Below are 18,321 nucleotides of genomic sequence, written 5' to 3' on the forward strand. Positions count from 1 at the left end.
TGATATTTCAAAGCAAAACTAAAAATGTTAAATTTTGACTGGAAATGCCATTGACTTTTGGGTTTTGGAAACAAAAATTTCAGTTTTCCATTTTTTATTTTTTTCCTGGTATCTCCTACTTAAAAAAAAATAAAATAGATGTTTCCATTCTCTGCCCCTCCACCCACTAGTAGTGTGTGTTCCTGCACTGATGATGGTGATATCTCCAGCACAGCCTATGGGTTTAGTAAAGGGCCAAATCCTACACTCCTAAGTTTCTACACTTTTTAACCTGCTCATCCACTCATAAAAACCCCCAATGCCAAAACCTCTCCAGCACATCAAAGATCTTCAACCTATCCTGAAGGACGATCCCTCACTCTCACAGATCTTGGGAGACAGGCCAGTCCTTGCTTACAGACAGAACCTGAAGCAAATACTCACTAGCAACCACACACCAAAGCCACTAACCGAGGAACCTATCCTTGCAACAAAGCCCATTGCCAACTCTGTCCACATATCTATTCAGGGGACACCATCATAGGACCTAATCATATTGGGCACACTATCAGAGACTCATTCACCTGCACATCTACCAATGTGATATATGCCATCATGTGCCAGCAATGCCCTTCTGCCATGTACATTGGCCAAACCGGACAGTCTCTAGGTAAAAGAATAAATGAATCAGACGTCGAGAATTATAACATTCAAAAACCAGTCGGAGAACACTTCAATCTCTCTGGTCACTCAATTACAGACCTAAAAGTTGCAATTCTTCAACAAAAAAGTTTCAAAAAACAGACTCCAAAGAGAAACTGCTGAATTGGAATTAATTTGCAAACTGGACACCATTAAATTAGGCTTGAATAAAGACTGGGAGTGGATGTGTCATTACACAAAGTAAAACTATTTCCCCAAGCTTATTTCTTCCCCCTACTGTTACTCACACCTTCTTATCAACTGTTGGAAATGGGCCATCCTGATTATCACTACAAAAGGTTTTTTTTCTCCTGATGATAATAGCTCACCTTAACTGATCACTCTCGTTATAATGGGTATGGCAACACCCATTTTTTCATGTTCTCTGTGTATATATCTTCCTACTGTATTTTCCACTGCATGCATCTGATGAAGTGGGTTTTAGCCCACGAAAGCTTATGCTCAAATAAATTTGTTAGTCTCTAAGGTGTCACAAGTAGTCCTATTCTTTTTAAGATTTTAGTAGTGCATTGTGGCAATGTACAGGAAAACCAGAGTCCACGTCTGAGAGGCACACCAAAGCTATCAAAATTGCGCATACAAAAGGACATCTAAGATGGTATTAGCTAAGATATAACACTTTACAGAACTCATCTTAAGAAACCAAACTAATAATACTGCTCATCATTGATTAGTCACTGGTTCTAATCTTTGCTATTGCTTGCATATTTATAAGGCTCTTTGGATGCAACATATTATTTGCTTCATTTAAAATATGTTTTTAGAAGACAATATACACTCAATGTGTGTGATGAATAATGGAAATTTAAGTTATAAAAAATGGGCCAATTTATTCTAGTGGTATAACTCCAGTGAGGTCAATGGAGCATCGTCCCTGATGTACTTGGGATCTGTCTTAATCTGTCCTTGGTTTAGACAACAGAATGGATAGTCATTTTTAGAACAGTTTTTTTGTGTTTGTTTGAGGGACAAGGGACCATTATGCCAGTTATTTTGTATACAAAACAAGTTCTCTTTTCTTTAATTAAGAGCCTCATCTATTTGATACTTAGCTCAAAGAGCAGTTTTCAGTCTTAAACAAGGGAGTGATTTCCTGTTCTCAAGAGTGTATCTGCCAAAGGAAACAGTAACAAGAAATTCCAAGAGCCAAACAAATCACTTTCAAATTAATACATGTTTTGCACCTCGAAGGGTTTGTAGGATAAGTTGTTTCTATGATTTTTATGGTAAGCTTATGTTATATTCAAATTAGTGTTGAGACACTAGAGTATAAAAATTCCTATAAAATACACAATATTTATTGCTGTTTATCCTTTTCAAATCCTACATACCATAGATATTAAAATGTACAATGTAACTATTATTTATACAGTGTATATGCAAACTGAATCCCCAAGTGCTTTCTTGATTTACATACAAGACAGCTAACAACATGGTTTAAATTACAAAAGAATATGTGCTACAAACACTGTATTGTGATCTAAATAAAGTGATATAGTTTACTCTTACATACTCGATGCACTTTATAGGACCTAGCTACATGGATCTCATTGACTATTTCCTAATTTCCAGTGTTGTAGGACACATTTATCCAAACCAGCGTTGACAAACAGGATATTGAAATATGAAAACAATTTTTACAGTTTGACTTACGTTCATATACTCAAAGGCAGAAGGACCCACTTATCACCTAGTTTGACCTCCTGACAGTGGAACTATGCTGATTTACACCAGCTCATGATCTGACCCTAAATCTTTAGCTGATCTCTGAGTAACAAACTTTTTTCCCCGTCTCCCTCCTTCTCCACCTTCATCATCAAGACCACACAGTACCCATCAATCAAGTTTGAACAAAATTCAATTATAAAATCCTTGTCTGTTTTTAGTCAGTGATTTCTATGCAGCATATCAGATATCAAGATGTCCTTTAACTAGGACTGAAGAAACTGTGTACTTCTCATTTAGTTTAGAAATTAATCCATATTTCAAATTATTCTATAAATTATATTTTTAAGAGGAAACTTCTACAAGGAAGACCCAAGACTCAGTTGCTCTGAAGCAAGCCCAGTGCAGTTTCACAGTCAGAGTGGTTGATTTTTTTGCTTTACTCAGAGTTAATGAGGCCTGTATGACATTTTCAGAAGAGATTCCATTGAACCCTTTGAAAGCATAATGAATTTCCTTTTGATATTTATAATAAAATACTGCCCAACATTTCCCCCATTTTCTCACAATCTCCAAGCAAATGCCATTTGCTGAGAAACTCCCCAAAATGACTCTTGTTTCTCAACCTTTGCCTGTGTAACTTCATTGGGCTCCATTATGACTTAGGGGGGAAAAAGGTTAACATCTTTTGTAACCATGCACCTTTCCCCCATCTTTTAATTCAGTCTTCATCCAGCCACCTGAAGTTTAAAGATTGCTCCCATATAATAAACCAGCCTCATCACATGATCAAACTGCTTGTGGAGCCATCTTGCCATGTAAGAGGTCAAGAGGTGCTTGTGTAATGGACTGTGACTGCGTACCCATGAGGACACCAGAATCACAAGTGCGGTTCAATTCAAAAATCCTCAACATCAAGAGCAGAAGCATCTATCCCTTGAACAAAGCAAAAACATAATGAGGGCCTATCAACGCTTGAAACACTACAGCGACATAGCTGCAGCGCTGTAGTATTTCAGTGTAGGCACTACCTGTGCGGATGGGAGGGGTTCTCCCATAGGCGATCCACTTCCCTGAGAGTGAGTAACTAGGTTGATGGAAGAATTCCATCGGCCTAGCACTGTCTACACTGGGGTTAGGTCGAATTAAATACATCTCATATGTCTACACTACGGAATAAGGTCGAATTTATAGAAGTCGTTTTTTTAGAAATCGGTTTTATATATTCGAGTGTTTGTGTCCTCACAGAAAATGCTCTAAGTGCATTAAGTGCATTAACTCGGCGGAGCGCTCCCACAGTACCGAGGCTAGAGTCGACTTCCAGAGCGTTGCACTGTGGGTAGCTATCCCACAGTTCCTGCAGTCTCCGCTGCCCATTGGAATTCTGGGTTGAGATCCCAATGCCTGACGGGGCTAAAACATTGTTGCGGGTGGTTCTGGGTGCATATCATCAGGCCTCCGTTCCCTCCCTCCCTCCGTGAAAGCAAGGGCAGACAATCGTTTCACGCCTTTTTTCCTGAGTTACCTGTGCAGACGCCATACCATGGCAAGCATGGAGCCTGCTCAGGTAACCGTCACCCTATGACTCCTGGGTGCTGGCAGACGCGGTACGGCATTGCTACACAGTAGCAGCAACCCCTTGCCTTGTGGCAGCAGACGGTACAGTACGACTGGTAGCCGTCATCGTCATGTCAGAGGTGCTCCTGGCCACGTCGGCTGGGAGCACCTGGGCAGACATGGGCGCAGGGACTAAATTTGGAGTAACTTGACCAGGTCATTCTCTTTAGTCCTGCAGTCAGTCCTATTGAACCGTCTTATGGTGAGCAGGCAGGCGATACGGATTGCTAGCAGTCGTACTGTACCATCTTCTGCCGAGCAGCCATGAGATGTGGATGGCATGCAGTCCTTCTGCACTGTATGCTGCCAGCCAAAGATGTAAAAGATAGATGGAGTGGATCAAAACAAGAAATAGACCAGATTTGTTCTGTATTCATTTGCTTCCCCCCCTCCCCTGTCTAGGGGACTCATTCCTCTAGGTCACTCTGCAGTCACTCACAGAGAAGGTGCAGCGAGGTAAATCTAGCCATGTATCAGAGGCCAGGCTAACCTCCTTGTTCCAATAAGAACAATAACTTAGGTGTACCATTTCTTATTGGAACCCTCCGTGAAGTCCTGCCTGAAATACTCCTTGATGTAAAGCCACCCCCTTTGTTGATTTTAGCTCCCTGAAGCCAACCCTGTAAGCTGTGTCGTCAGTCGCCCCTCCCTCCGTCAGAGCAACGGCAGACAATCGTTCCGTGCCTTTTTTCTGTGCGGACGCCATACCAACGCAAGCATGGAGGCTGCTCAGCTCACTTTGGCAATTAGGAGCACATTAAACACCACACGCATTATCCAGCAGTATATGCAGCACCGGAGCCTGGCAAAGCGATACCGGGCGAGGAGGCGACGTCAGCGCGGTCACGTGAGTGATCAGGACATGGACACAGATTTCTCTGAAAGCATGGGCCCTGCCAATGCATGCATCATGGTGCTAATGGGGCAGGTTCATGCTGTGGAACGCCGATTCTGGGCTCGGGAAACAAGCACAGACTGGTGGGACCGCATAGCGTTGCGGGTCTGGGACGATTCCCAGTGGCTGCAAAACTTTCGCATGCATAAGAGCACTTTCATGGAACTTTGTGACTTGCTTTCCCCTGCCCTGAAGCGCATGAATACCAAGATGAGAGCAGCCCTCACAGTTGAGAAGCGAGTGGCGATAGCCCTGTGGAAGCTTGCAACGTCAGACAGCTACCGGTCAGTTGGGAATCAATTTGGAGTGGGCAAATCTACTGTTGGAGCTGCTGTGATGCAAGTAGCCCACGCAATCAAAGATCTGCTGATATCGAGGGTAGTGACCCTGGGAAATGTGCAGGTCACAGTGGATGGCTTTGCTGCAATGGGATTCCCTAACTGTGGTGGGGCCATAGACGGAACCCATATCCCTATCTTGGCACCGGAGCACCAAGCTGCCGAGTACATAAACTGCAAGGGGTACTTTTCGATAGTGCTGCAAGCTCTGGTGGATCACAAGGGACGTTTCACCAACATCAACGTGGGATGGCCGGGAAAGGTACATGACGCTCGCATCTTCAGGAACTCTGGTCTGTTTCAAAAGCTGCAGGAAGGGACTTTATTCCCAGACCAGAAAATAACTGTTGGGGATGTTGAAATGCCTATATGTATCCTTGGGGACCCAGCCTACCCCTAAATGCTATGGCTCATGAAGCCGTACACAGGCAGCCTGGACAGTAGTCAGGAGCTGTTCAACTACAGGCTGAGCAAGTGCAGAATGGTGATAGAATGTGCATTTGGACGTTTAAAGGCGCGCTGGCGCAGTTTACTGACTCGCTTAGACCTCAGCGAAACCAATATTCCCACTGTTATTACTGCTTGCTGTGTGCTCCACAATATCTGTGAGAGTAAGGGGGAGACGTTTATGGTGGGGTGGGAGGTTGAGGCAAATCGCCTGGCTGCTGGTTACACTCAGCCAGACACCAGGGCGGTTAGAAGAGCACAGGAGGGCACGGTACGCATCAGAGAAGCTTTGAAAACCAGTTTCATGACTGGCCAGGCTACGGTGTGAAAGTTCTGTTTGTTTCTCCTTGATGAAACCCCCCGCCCCTTGGTTCACTCTACTTCCCTGTAAGCTAACCACCCGCCTTTCCTCCCGTCAATCACCGCTTGCAGAGGCAATAATGTCATTGTTGCTTCACATTCATGCATTCTTTATTCATTCATCACACAAATAGGGGGATGACTACCAAGGTAGCCCAGGAGGGGTGATGGAGGAGGGAAGGAAAATGCCACACAGCACTTTAAAAGTTTACAACTTTAAAATTTATTGAATGACAGCTTCTTTTTTTTGGGCAATCCTCTGTGGTGGGGTGGCTGGTTGGCCGGAGGCCCCCCCACCGCGTTCTTGGGCATCTGGGTGTGGAGGCTATGGAACTCGGGGAGGAGGGCGGTTGGTTACAGAGGGGCTGCAGTGGGAGTCTGTGCTCCAGCTGCCTTTGCTGCAGCTCAACCATACACTGGAGCATACTGGTTTGGTCCACCAGCAGCCTCAGCATTGAATCCTGCCTCCTCTCATCACACTGCCGCCACATTTGAGCTTCAGCCCTCTCTTCAGCCCGCCACTTACTCTCTTCAGCCCGCCACCTCTCCTCCCGGTCATTTTGTGCTTTCCTGCACTCTGACATTATTTGCCTCCAAGCATTCATCTGTGCTCTGTCAGTGTGGGAGGACAGCATGAGCTCGGAGAAAACATTTCATCGCGAGTGCGTTTTTTTTTTTCTTTCTAAGCTTCACTAGCCTCTGGGAAGGAGAAGATCCTGTGATCATTGAAACACATGCAGCTGGTGGAGAAAAAAAAAAGGGACAGTGGTATTTAAAAAGACACATTTTATAAAACAGTGGCTACACACTCTCAGGGTAATTCTTGCTGTTAACATTACATACATAGCACATGTGCTTTCGTTACAAGGTCGCATTTTGCCTCCCCCCACCGCGTGGCTACCCCCTCAACCCTCCCTGTGGCTAACAGCGGGGAACATTTCTGTTTAGCCACAGGCAAACAGCCCAGCAGGAATGGGCTCCTCTGAGTGTCCCCTGAAGAAAAGCACTCTATTTCAACCAGGTGACCATGAATTATATCTCACGCTCCTGAGGATAACACAGAGAGATAAAGAACGGATGTTGTTTGAATGCCAGCAAACATACACTGCAATGCTTTGTTCTACAATGATTCCCGAGTACGTGTTACTGGCCTGGAGTGGTAAAGTGTCCTACCATTAAGGACACAATAAGGTTGCCCTCCCCAGAAACCTTTTGCAAAGGCTTTAGGAGTACATCTAGGAGAACCGCGAATGCCAGGGCAAAGTAATCCTTTCACATGCTTGCTTTTAAACCATGTATAGTATTTTAAAAGGTACACTCACCAGAGGTCCTTTCTCCGCCTGCTGGGTCCAGGAGGCAGCCTTGGGTGGGTTCGGGGGGTACTGGCTCCAGGTCCAGGGTGAGAAACAGTTCCTGGCTGTCGGGAAAACCGGTTTCTCCGCTTCCTTGCTGTGAGCTATCTACAACCTCATCATCATCATCTTCGTCCCCAAAACCTGCTTCCGTATTGCCTCCATCTCCATTGAAGGAGTCAAACAACACAGCTGGGGTAGTGGTGGCTGAACCCCCTAAAATGGCATGCAGCTCATCATAGAAGCGGCATGTTTGGGGCTCTGACCCGGAGCGGCCGTTCGCCTCTCTGGTTTTCTGGTAGGCTTGCCTCAGCTCCTTCAGTTTCACGCGGCACTGCTTCAGGTCCCTGTTATGGCCTCTGTCCTTCATCCCCTGGGAGATTTTGACAAAGGTTTTGGCATTTCGAAAACTGGAACGGAGTTCTGATAGCACGGATTCCTCTCCCCAAACAGCGATCAGATCCCGTACGTCCCGTTCGGTCCATGATGGAGCTCTTTTGTGATTCTGGGAGTCCATCATGGTCACCTGTGCTGATGAGCTCTGGATGGTCACCTGCAACTTGCCACGCTGGCCAAACAGGAAATGAGATTTAAAAGTTCGCGGTTCTTTTCCTATCTACCTGGCCAGTGCATCTGAGTTGAGAGTGCTGTCCAGAGCGGTCACAATGGAGCACTCTGGGATAGCTCTTGGAGGCCAATACCATCGAATTGTGTCCACAGTACCCCAAATTCGAGCCGGCAACGTCGATTTAAGCGCTAATCCATTTGTCAGGGGTGGAGTAAGGAAATCGATTTTAAGAGCCCTTTCAGTCGAAATAAAGGGCTTCATTGTGTGGACGGGTGCAGGTTTACATCGATTTAACGCTGCTAAATTCGACCTAAAGTCCTAGTGTAGACCAGGGCTCAGGGGTGTGGATTTTTCATACCCCTGAGTGACTTGGCTGGGTCGACATAACTTTTTAGTGTAAATCAGGCTAAGTTATGAAATAGTCTGAATGATTGCTATCAGCCGCTAGAGGGAGTCATGATCACATGCACTAGGCAAGCATACCATATATGCATTTTTCAGAGTAACAGCCGTGTTAGTCTGTATTCGCAAAAAGAAAAGGAGTACTTGTGGCACCTTAGAGACTAACCAATTTATTTGAGCATGAGCTTTCGTGAGCTACAGCTCACTTCATCGGATGTATGCATGTATACATGCATGTATGCATACATCCGATGAAGTGAGCTGTAGCTCACGAAAGCTCATGCTCAAATAAATTGGTTAGTCTCTAAGGTGCCACAAGTACTCCTTTTCTTTTTGCATATATGCATTGGGTATAGAAAAATCAACCACCATTAGAAGAGTTCTGTGTAGCTCGAAAGCTTGTCTTTCACGAACCGAAGTTGGTCCAGTTTAAGATATTATCTTACCCACCTTTTCTCTCACCATCATCTCTGGCACATATTAATGTTTTTGAAGATCCTGCCAATAGTTTCATATCTCATTTATAATTCTGATAAATTTCAAACTGGCTGTAAGATGGTAGAAGCCCAGTTCAGCCAGCTTAGTCTTTCAGAAACCACCAGGGCACCAAGTCTCAGGCACCACAGTGTAATTCAAGGAAAGATCCTCCACACAAGATTAAAACAACAGTTACCACTGATCTCAGGGTGTGAGTAGTTTCAGTGTACTTGCTACCTGGTCACATGACAATTCCTCTGGTTTGCAGTATAAATATAGCTCCTCATTTCAGGGGTCTATAGAAAGTAACCCACTTTAATAAAAAGTAGGGGGGCTTGTCCTCAGGCCCTTTGCCAGTGGAGCGATTTCTATGCCTTTTCACTACGAGAAACAGATTTATCCCTTCACTGGCATTAATGTAGAATCAGTATTTTAGGATTTTTTTTTAAAACAAACATTTAAGAGCTACTTCTATGGTAGCACAGATTAAAATAAAACACTTTAGATAAGCAGATATTATACAGATCTCCATCCAACTGTATTTGAAGTAATTTATACATTCCTTGATTTTTTTTTTTGTGTGGTGGGGGAGGAAACAAACACTTACTTTGAATTTTGAAGATAGTATAATAATACTGAACTTTGCTTTTTAGAAAATGAACACTTTCAGTGTTCAGAAGCTGAAGTCCAGGTTCACTAGGCCCTACCTCTGCAGATTCACACACAGTGAGATCTACTGTGTATATGAACTTGCAGAATTGGTGCCTAAGTTGATATTCCATTCCATTGCTTTGGTCTCTTCGAACAATTATTGTTTCTGCAAGTGTTCCAAACTATCCACACCAATGCAGACACTTGTGATTCCATACTGCAAAATGTGCTATTTTATTTGCCAGTTACAAAGTGCAATTTCAAGACAAACTTCTCTAACAAGCATCCAAAAACATGAAAAACTTGGGAGTAAGCAAGGCATTTATTACATGTAGATTATTGATAATTTTAATTAAAAACACGACCTCTTACTTTGTTTCTACAGCTGGTGCCAAAGTTTAAAATCTTGGGTTAAGGTTGGGGAACACATTCATTTTGTGAAACCCTGAGGCATGCCTATTGTCGTCCAGTAATAATATGAAATGCTGGAGCAACATTAAGTAACAGTACATTTTTAAAAATAAAACGCAGCTGTGACTATAATATAAAGTTACTCTGTTTAAAAACTAATTTTAATAAAACCATAAGAAAACATTAAAAATAAAATTAGCATTGTTTTTTAAATTCTGGGATTATAAACAGAGTGTGAAAAATCATCTCTGTATTAAAATACTCGCAGGTAGAGCAGATGGAGTAATTTCTGCTGGTACATGGAAGCTGGGCATGAGATGGTAAGCCAAATTTTGAAGAAATGGTCTTCTGAATCAGAATCCAAAATCACATAATAGAATAATGCAGCTACTGCCTTTGAAGGCAAAATTCTGCTCTGTAGTTATCATTCCTGTTTCTGGGGCAAAATGGACCAAGAACAAATCCAAATCCAAATGTAGGGCCTTGACTACAAGACTTGGTCCTGATTCTACAAACATTTATCACTGAATATAATTGCTTACAGCTAACTGTAGTAGAAACGGAGGTCTCAATCCAACAAAGCAGTGAAGCTTTAGTGCTTACTCCTGAGAGTAGTAAGCAATACGTTCATTAGCAAGTGTTTGTAGGATCAAGTTCTTTGATAGTTACCCAAGGTACACAACTCCGCTGTAAACATTCTGCAAAAGAATGTTGGATACTGGTGAATCTTTTTTGGGCAAACAGAGCCCTTAGGACTGTAACAGGTGACCCATCCAAGAAGAAAAGAGATGGCTTGCAAATCAACACCCTTTTGCAGGAGAATTATAGATTTTACACCTAATTATATTAGATTGAAAATAAAATAAATTACAGCTTCATTTTACAAAAAGATTTACAACACACAATCAGAAAAACTATACAACTGTACAACAGTCTCTCCTTCAGTGTGTTTGAAATATGTAAAATTGCACTATACCGCTTCCTCTCAAGAAGCAATACAGATTGCATTTTCAATCTGCTCTTCTTCCAAAACCCCATGCAAAACACTAATGTCAGTAGCAACTTCAGATATGGAGCTACTAAAAAGTTGCACACAGAAAATGTTGAGCAAGACTCTCTGCGGCTGGTCTTCTCTGTGGCTGCTTAGCTTAATTCTTATCAGACGTCAAGCTGCACAAGGCACTTGCTTATTTGTAAGGAATGCATTGACTTGCGTGTTTAAGATGTATTATTCTTCACACTAAACTCCAGGACTCTCTTGAATGGGGTGTACGTCCTCACAGGTCTTGAAGTTTCAGGAGACCTTCTGCTGTCGATGTTTGTACTGCTAAGAGATGGAAAGACATTTTAACTGTCAAAGTCTGTGGGGTTCAACTTGTTTTGCTTGACATGTCAATTTGGGCAGCTAGACACAAGTTCTTTGCAGTGAAGTTTATGTACTGAAGGTTCTTTTTGATACTAGCTCTAGAAGCTGTAATGCACATTAGATACACCCCAGATGTCTTTTTAAATGTCACGAAGAACTCTTGGTAATCTTATGCCAGATAATAGCAAGTTTGGGATGTGAGCATCAACAAATCACATATTAGAATACCAACACAGGTGCTCTAATTTAGCATGCTGAAGTCTCCCTAAAGCCATAAAAACTAGTGACATGGAATTAAAAAATAAAATTGACTGTAAAAACGTAGTTTCATGAAAACTAAACCAGGTAGATGTCACAGATAAATTTAAAGAATGGGAGAAATCTGAAAGCTATGCAAAGGCTGCTTTGAGATCTAAAGGGGCCCCAAGAAGCACCACAAAGAAGGGTTTGTTAGCTTCATAGTGCCATTAAATTACACTCTAGGCTCAAAGTTGCCAAACAAGCTGAAAAACGGACATGGTAGTTTTTATATTATGAGGGCAAATTATATTATACAAGATAGTTTACTGATTTCATGTGCCTACTTGCATTCCTCAAAATTAAATATTTACTTTGCAGGGCTGTTAAAATGGATTATTGTACCGCTGGGCATTTTAAAAATGGCAACGCTATTGGGCTTTATGGTTCATGGACAATTACTACTTTTTATTTTAAGTGAGTTTTGAGCAAGTTCTATCCCCCTCCTGATGCAAGTGCACGGAGCCTTGGTTACAGAAGAACTAACATGGTTCCAGTGGAGCATGTAAGAGAGAGAGAGTGTAGCCCATCCAAATGGGCTATGAAGACACCCTTCCCCTCAAAGAAAATAAAGCAGTTTAGATGCAGGCTCAGGAGATAAAACAAAACTAAGCAGATCCAGTGGCCAATCCCCATGCAGGGCTGGGGGCATGTACAAGAACTACGGCAGCCTTAAAAGGAGCTCTACTGCCACTACTCAACCTTCAGAAGGAGTTGCCACTTTTTCCTCCCACCCCTGAAGCTTGCATTGGTCAGGCTTGTAACAGGATTCACCTAGCTACATGCATATAGTCCAACAGTTAATATGTTAATAGTTATATTGTAATAGCTTTCAGAGGAGCTCTTACTGCAAACAGTGATCAACAATACGTTATTTCCTATATTAGGTTCCTGTAGTATCTCAAATAATATCTAGCAATTTTAAGCTAACACTGACTTTTTAAAATAGTGATGGACCATGTATGTTACGAATACACAACATTAGCCTAATCTGAATTATGGAGCAGCCAAATTCCAGCACTGCCTAACATACTGGATACTTTACGCAACCCAACTGAAGTGCTAAAGTTCTGCAGCTGTGTTCTGCTGCACTCACAGTAGGAAAACTTGAACACTATTTTTCCTATAGGTCACAAGAACAGTTATTTGATATCCCCCCAAAAGGTGGAACTCTAGGGGGCCTAGGTTTAACTCCCTGCTCATTTCACCCTTTTGTAGTTAAATACTCCAGGAGCCTCTACCATGCTCCATCATTTAAAGGAAAGAGACATGTTTGTTGTAGGTGTCAGAAATTAAGTCAATGGTAAATACCATTTCTATGCTACACACCACTCTGTATGCCATGAAGAAAAAGATCATTAAATAAAAGTACATTAGCCATTAGGCTGCAGATAAGTTCTTGAGAAATTACTGTTGGTAGATATAAGTGCTGTTGTTCCAAATCCATATTCTGGATAGATTTATTGACAGTGATTTTCTGTGGAGAACCTTTCCAGTAAATTATCTGAAGCTCTGAATACCTGGATGGAAGATCACATCCTACTCCGATCTCTCTTGTTTCTACATTAGTCCTTGACTGGGTTTCCATTAAGTAGTCCAACCTGTCTTGTAATTCTTTATTCTGGAAAAGAAGGATTTTCTTCATGACCTTTCAAGTTGTATTTTCCGAGAAGACAAATATGTTTTAATGATTTTAGCTCATTAACATTGTATTTTCTCTTTTAAATTAATAAAGTCCAGCATAAGGCTTTCTTCATCAACATTCCAAAATTATTATTTAGAATACACAAAAATTTTGGAAAATAAAGTTACTGTGACCGTAAAAACACAAGTCAATCAATGCCCTACATACAGAATGCTAGATTTTTTAAATGTCTCTATAGTGTAAATGCATAACTATGTTACAGAAGTTCAACATGAATGTGAAGATTATTTGTTTATTACATGCATTCATGATGATCCTGATGTTAGAGATATTTCTGTTTCCATATTCAAGACCAGTTACTACATACAGTGAATTTACATAAAGAAAACATCAGACAGCATAGCTCCAACTCTAACAGTTCTCGTAAATCACATCAAATCAATTTTAACCCTTAAAAGAGTAAAGCTAATTTAAGTCCTTACCTCACATTCTAGGAAAGAGATTTTTTCTAGAAGCTGCATTATAAACAATTCCTTTTGCTTGATCTTTTTCTTTAGTATTTCGATCTATGAATGAAAAAAAAAATCAGGAATATCTTAAGGCAAAGACGTTAAAAAAAAAAGAAGAAGAAACAAAAGACTATTCCACAAACCGAAACCAAAACTCACTGGATTTCAGTGTGCAGCCAATATTGTACTTTCTGTTCTAGAATGTGTACATATTCCAAAACAGTTTGGATTCAAAAGGGTCAACTTGGGTGGTTTACACCATAATCACAGACATGCACTAACATGGCTTAATGCAGATGCCATGATCATACATGTGTACTAACATGGCTTCTGACACTTCATGCATTTTTAGTCTTTGGAAAGTAAACAAAAGTTTTCAAGTAACAACTAGCCGATATAAAAATATGTAAAAAAATAAACTAAATTACAGGGTTCAGGGGACTCTGCTCTCAGGTTTTAAGCTCACCCAAAACTTTTATTACCTGGTGCTAATCTCTTGCCCTTATTTGGCATAGCATGAAAATTCAAATATTTCTATATGAAAACTTTTATATTTCATAGTTGGGGGAAAAAGTCATCATCAACAATTGCTTGTCAGATTGATGATAAAACAACAAAAAGAGGCCACCTCAACAATAATGTGACATTTTCTGGGCTCTGTAGGGAACAATATTAACATCAATACAGTATTAATAATTTCAGATTCCCCCCTTCATTAGGGCAACCTTTCACCACTCAATTTGTGCAAACTTGTCTTAAAAGCTAATTTACCCAGCTACAAGATGATCTCCCCGAGTAGTGGGATCTTTGCACATTATTGTAGCAATTTTTAATCACACATCCCTCCCAGCCACTACTGCAATGGGTGTGGCCAGAGAAAGATGGGCATGACCAGGATGCCACAGAGCTCCCCAGTTGCAGTACCAGTCCCTTGGGGTCATTGGTAGATGGCTCAAGGCTGTTCTTAAACTGGGGGGCTGGTTTGGAGCAAGTAGCCTCTGAAAGCCTCTGTTGTCTCCACTGCTGTCCCCCTGCCAAGTTATGCTGATGCTGCTTGCCTGCAGCTGAGGTTCTGGCCCAACACGTGCATTTCTGTCTCTTGTGAAGGAGTATTTTAAGAAACCTGTTAACTGATTGCTTAAGTGAGTTCCACTGAAGTCGATCTGTATGTTGTTTAGAACAGAACACTAGTATAACAGCTCAAAACACAAAATGGAGTAGACAAGATTGAAGAGATGAACACTGAAGGCTTTGCAAAAGTACATTCTAAGAACCTAAAGGAGAAAAAGGGACGCTGCTTATTGTGGGTGTGTGAATATGATGTAGTTTCAGGCACAGGAGAGAGATGCAGCACCAAGAGTGACAGAAAACAGTTCAGGTTACACCTACATTACAAAAACTACACTTTTCAAGAACAGCTTCAGGTTAACTAGTTGTGCCACTACAGTGGAACTGGTATAGCCTTAAAACATTGTTTTAAAACTATACACAATACAACTAAGCCATGCTAGCGGTGATGGTTTTTAGTATACAGTTTCCATAGCATAGGCTAGTACAAAGAGAATTTTGGAGGGAGGCTTGAGAGGAGCAGAAATGGACATTTTCCAGTACTTACTACATGTATGTAAGAAGTGATACCTGAACACTTTACATAGAGTGCTGCAATGCAAAACCAATGCTACATTCAAAGTACATGAATTACTCGATTGTTCCAGATTTGTATGTTGTATTAAAGGGCCATTGTCTAGTCAGACTTTAGACCTGAAATTTAGGTTATTAGTAATATACTAATATGTATTAGTAATAAATAACAATACACCAGACTGTACCCCTTTAAGAACAAAATGACACTACTCAGTTATTCATCCTATTAACAAATAAATATTTTAAAATTAGTTTTTAAGTTATTAATGGTATTTTGTAAACTGTTAAGGATTCCTTAATGGTCTGCATGAAGACACACTGACAAGTTTTATGTTACTAGAACCACTCCCCTAGATTATTAAAACGGAATTTTCTTTTAAATCTAGTTTTTTTATTTACTATATATACTTTGTTTACTTAATTTTTTTCCAGCCTGGACAATAATAATGAAGTCAAATTAACTTTGAGGTAAAGCTGGTAGAAATTTTTCAATGAAAAGATCTTGGGTGAAAAACAAAAACAAAAAAATTAGTGAAATTTTGACGGGCTCGGCTTTCAGCTTCTGAATGCTGTAATGTTTTGCTTCCACTACCTGGAAATACTTAAGAACAACCTTTTCTGGTGTTTTTTTTTTTTAAAAGGTCACATTTCTGTTTACATCCCAACTATATTTTGGAATTTGAGTCAATGGTGCCTCTCTAATATAAAATACAATTGTTGGTATAAACATAGCTTTTAATCTAAAAATAATATATTTTAAAGGGTGCAGGTCATGTCCTAGGTGCAGAAGAAGGGCTGAAAGCCAATAATATTTACTGAATTCTGCACTCTGTATGAAGCTAAGTCATGTCAGGACTTAAACAGTTAAGTTCCAGTCCACCTTTACTGAATAATCAACCATTTAAAAAAAAATCAAAAGATCACACTAACAATTGCATTCTGGTTTCACTGAAGTCAGGATGAATTTTGATGTTGGACTTCTGTGGAAGCAGAATTAGACATCAAGTTAGAGTTTTAGCAAACCTAGGCCCCATTCCTGCCTACTTCTGCATGTAGGTATATCCTCCTGCTCATGGAGTACCCATTGACATAAGTGATTTTATTGTTACCCGTAGATGCTGGAATACAACATATGAAAAAAAAGTCACTCATGCAGATTCTTCTTTAGACCTGCTATACTAGTATACAACCTAGCACTGTGCAGATGAAGGAAGGGGAATGCTACAGGAGCTGTCACTCAGCAAAACTGGATATGCCATAGCACAAAAACCTGAACATTTCCCCCCCGCCCAATTAAATTCAATAGTTTGGGCTGTGAGCCAAGAAAAATTTCATAAATGCCTATAACTGTTGCCACAAGAAAATTATAAAAATACTCATGAGCAATAAAAATAGGTATTTTCTACAAAATTCTCATTAAACTGAATGGATTTTATCCTGTCAGATTGCTGAATGGCTGTGACCTTTACATATAAAATTTTAAGGAAAAAAAGTAAAAACTATTTATTCATAGAAGTGCAGTAAAATTTTATTTTAAATTAATTAAATTTAAAAAACAGCCAATCAGAAGGCAACTGAAGTTCCAAATAATTCAATTTTCCACTTATAACTGTCACTGTGGTACACTGGAGAGATAAGGTGTTTGAGGTAATATCACTAATATGCATCAGAGTAAAACAAATTCCAAAAGCCTGTCCAGCTCTCTCTCCCTCTTCATTTCATCTCCCCGCCCTTTAAATTTTTTTTATTAAACTGTTTTTTGCTATTAAAAACCCCTTCTATGTAAAGCTCTCCAGCATATCTGAAAATAATCAATAAAAAAGGTCTCAGAGAAAGAGGAAAAGAATCTGAAATTTAAATATTAAATACAATGGCCATCACTTTCACAAATTATCCATTGCAAACCAATATAAAAAATTAATGAGTGCAAAAAACCCCAAAACAGTTCTAAAGAGAAAGATCTGGAAAAGGTTAGAGTAAAACACAGATGAATTAAAAAAAAGGCAAAGAACTTAAAACATAAGATTTGTGAAGACAATAATAAAAAGAAGTACAGCTAACATGGGTATTTATCTTAATAAAAGTGATGTGTCTAATTTGTATTTTTAATCATTTATTTTCAATAAATGTGTCATACAAAGAAGTGGCAATTCAATTATTGAAAAAAGGCAAGTGTAAATTCCATACTGTAAATTTTTCAACTAAATGATAATGATAAAATACACAGCAGTGAAGAAATGCTATGATCAACTCATCCATTTCTTTGCAAATAAGGGGTTTATTTTCAGTTCAAGCTGGTGCTCCTTCATCTGTCTTTCACTTTAAATAGCAGATTCTTCTCTGGCTAAAATATAGTTCCATTAGCATTGTCATTTAAAACTAGATTTTAAGTGATCTTTTCAGCTTTCATATCTTCATAGAAGAGTAATGTTTATAGCACCTGCAGACACTTGACAGCTATTGATCCTGGTCTTTAATTATTGCTATGTCTAACACTATAATTATAATTATAGTTCAGCCAGCATTTTTGTTATAAGTGGGTTTAGTCTTCCCACAATTTTGAAAGTGGAATATTCTGACAGTATAAATTGTTTTCTTATGGTGGTATTTGGCATTAACATTCTGTTCCCCTGCCATGCACAGAAGGAAATCATTTTGGTATCAGACATCTGTATGCGTAGTGAGAGCAGACTTTCAGCTTGAAACCAAGTACAGCTGTGTAATCAGAGGACAATTTTTCCCTTACTGAGGCAGATCCTGTTACTGGAGATATTACACAGTAGTTGGTGCCAATTCTGATTTTTAAATTAATTTGGAAAACAAATGTTTTTATTTAGAGTAGTAATCTAATTAGACACCAATAAACATTTCTGAAAGCCAACTAGGGCCTTACACCTCTACCTTTTCATAACAGCTTATTTTACTGGTTCACAGAGTGATTATAATTCAAAGCCTTTACACCATGAAAGTTAAAA

The 18,321-nt window shown here is 40.2% G+C and overlaps 1 protein-coding gene across 1 annotated transcript in view; it reads right to left on the bottom strand.

Moving 5' to 3' along the window:
• MYZAP (myocardial zonula adherens protein) overlaps positions 1–18,321 on the bottom strand; it is a 91,332-nt gene that overhangs the window by 14,145 nt on the left and 58,866 nt on the right. The window contains exons 11-12 of the mRNA XM_073303761.1: positions 13,676–13,759; positions 13,069–13,169 (exon numbers count right to left, since the gene is read on the bottom strand). Of these exons, the coding sequence (XP_073159862.1) occupies positions 13,069–13,169; positions 13,676–13,759 (185 nt within the window). The remainder of the gene's footprint in view (positions 1–13,068; positions 13,170–13,675; positions 13,760–18,321) is intronic.

This window comes from Lepidochelys kempii, chromosome 10, assembly GCF_965140265.1.
Source record: "Lepidochelys kempii isolate rLepKem1 chromosome 10, rLepKem1.hap2, whole genome shotgun sequence".
In the NCBI taxonomy this organism is placed as follows: Eukaryota; Metazoa; Chordata; order Testudines; family Cheloniidae; genus Lepidochelys; species Lepidochelys kempii.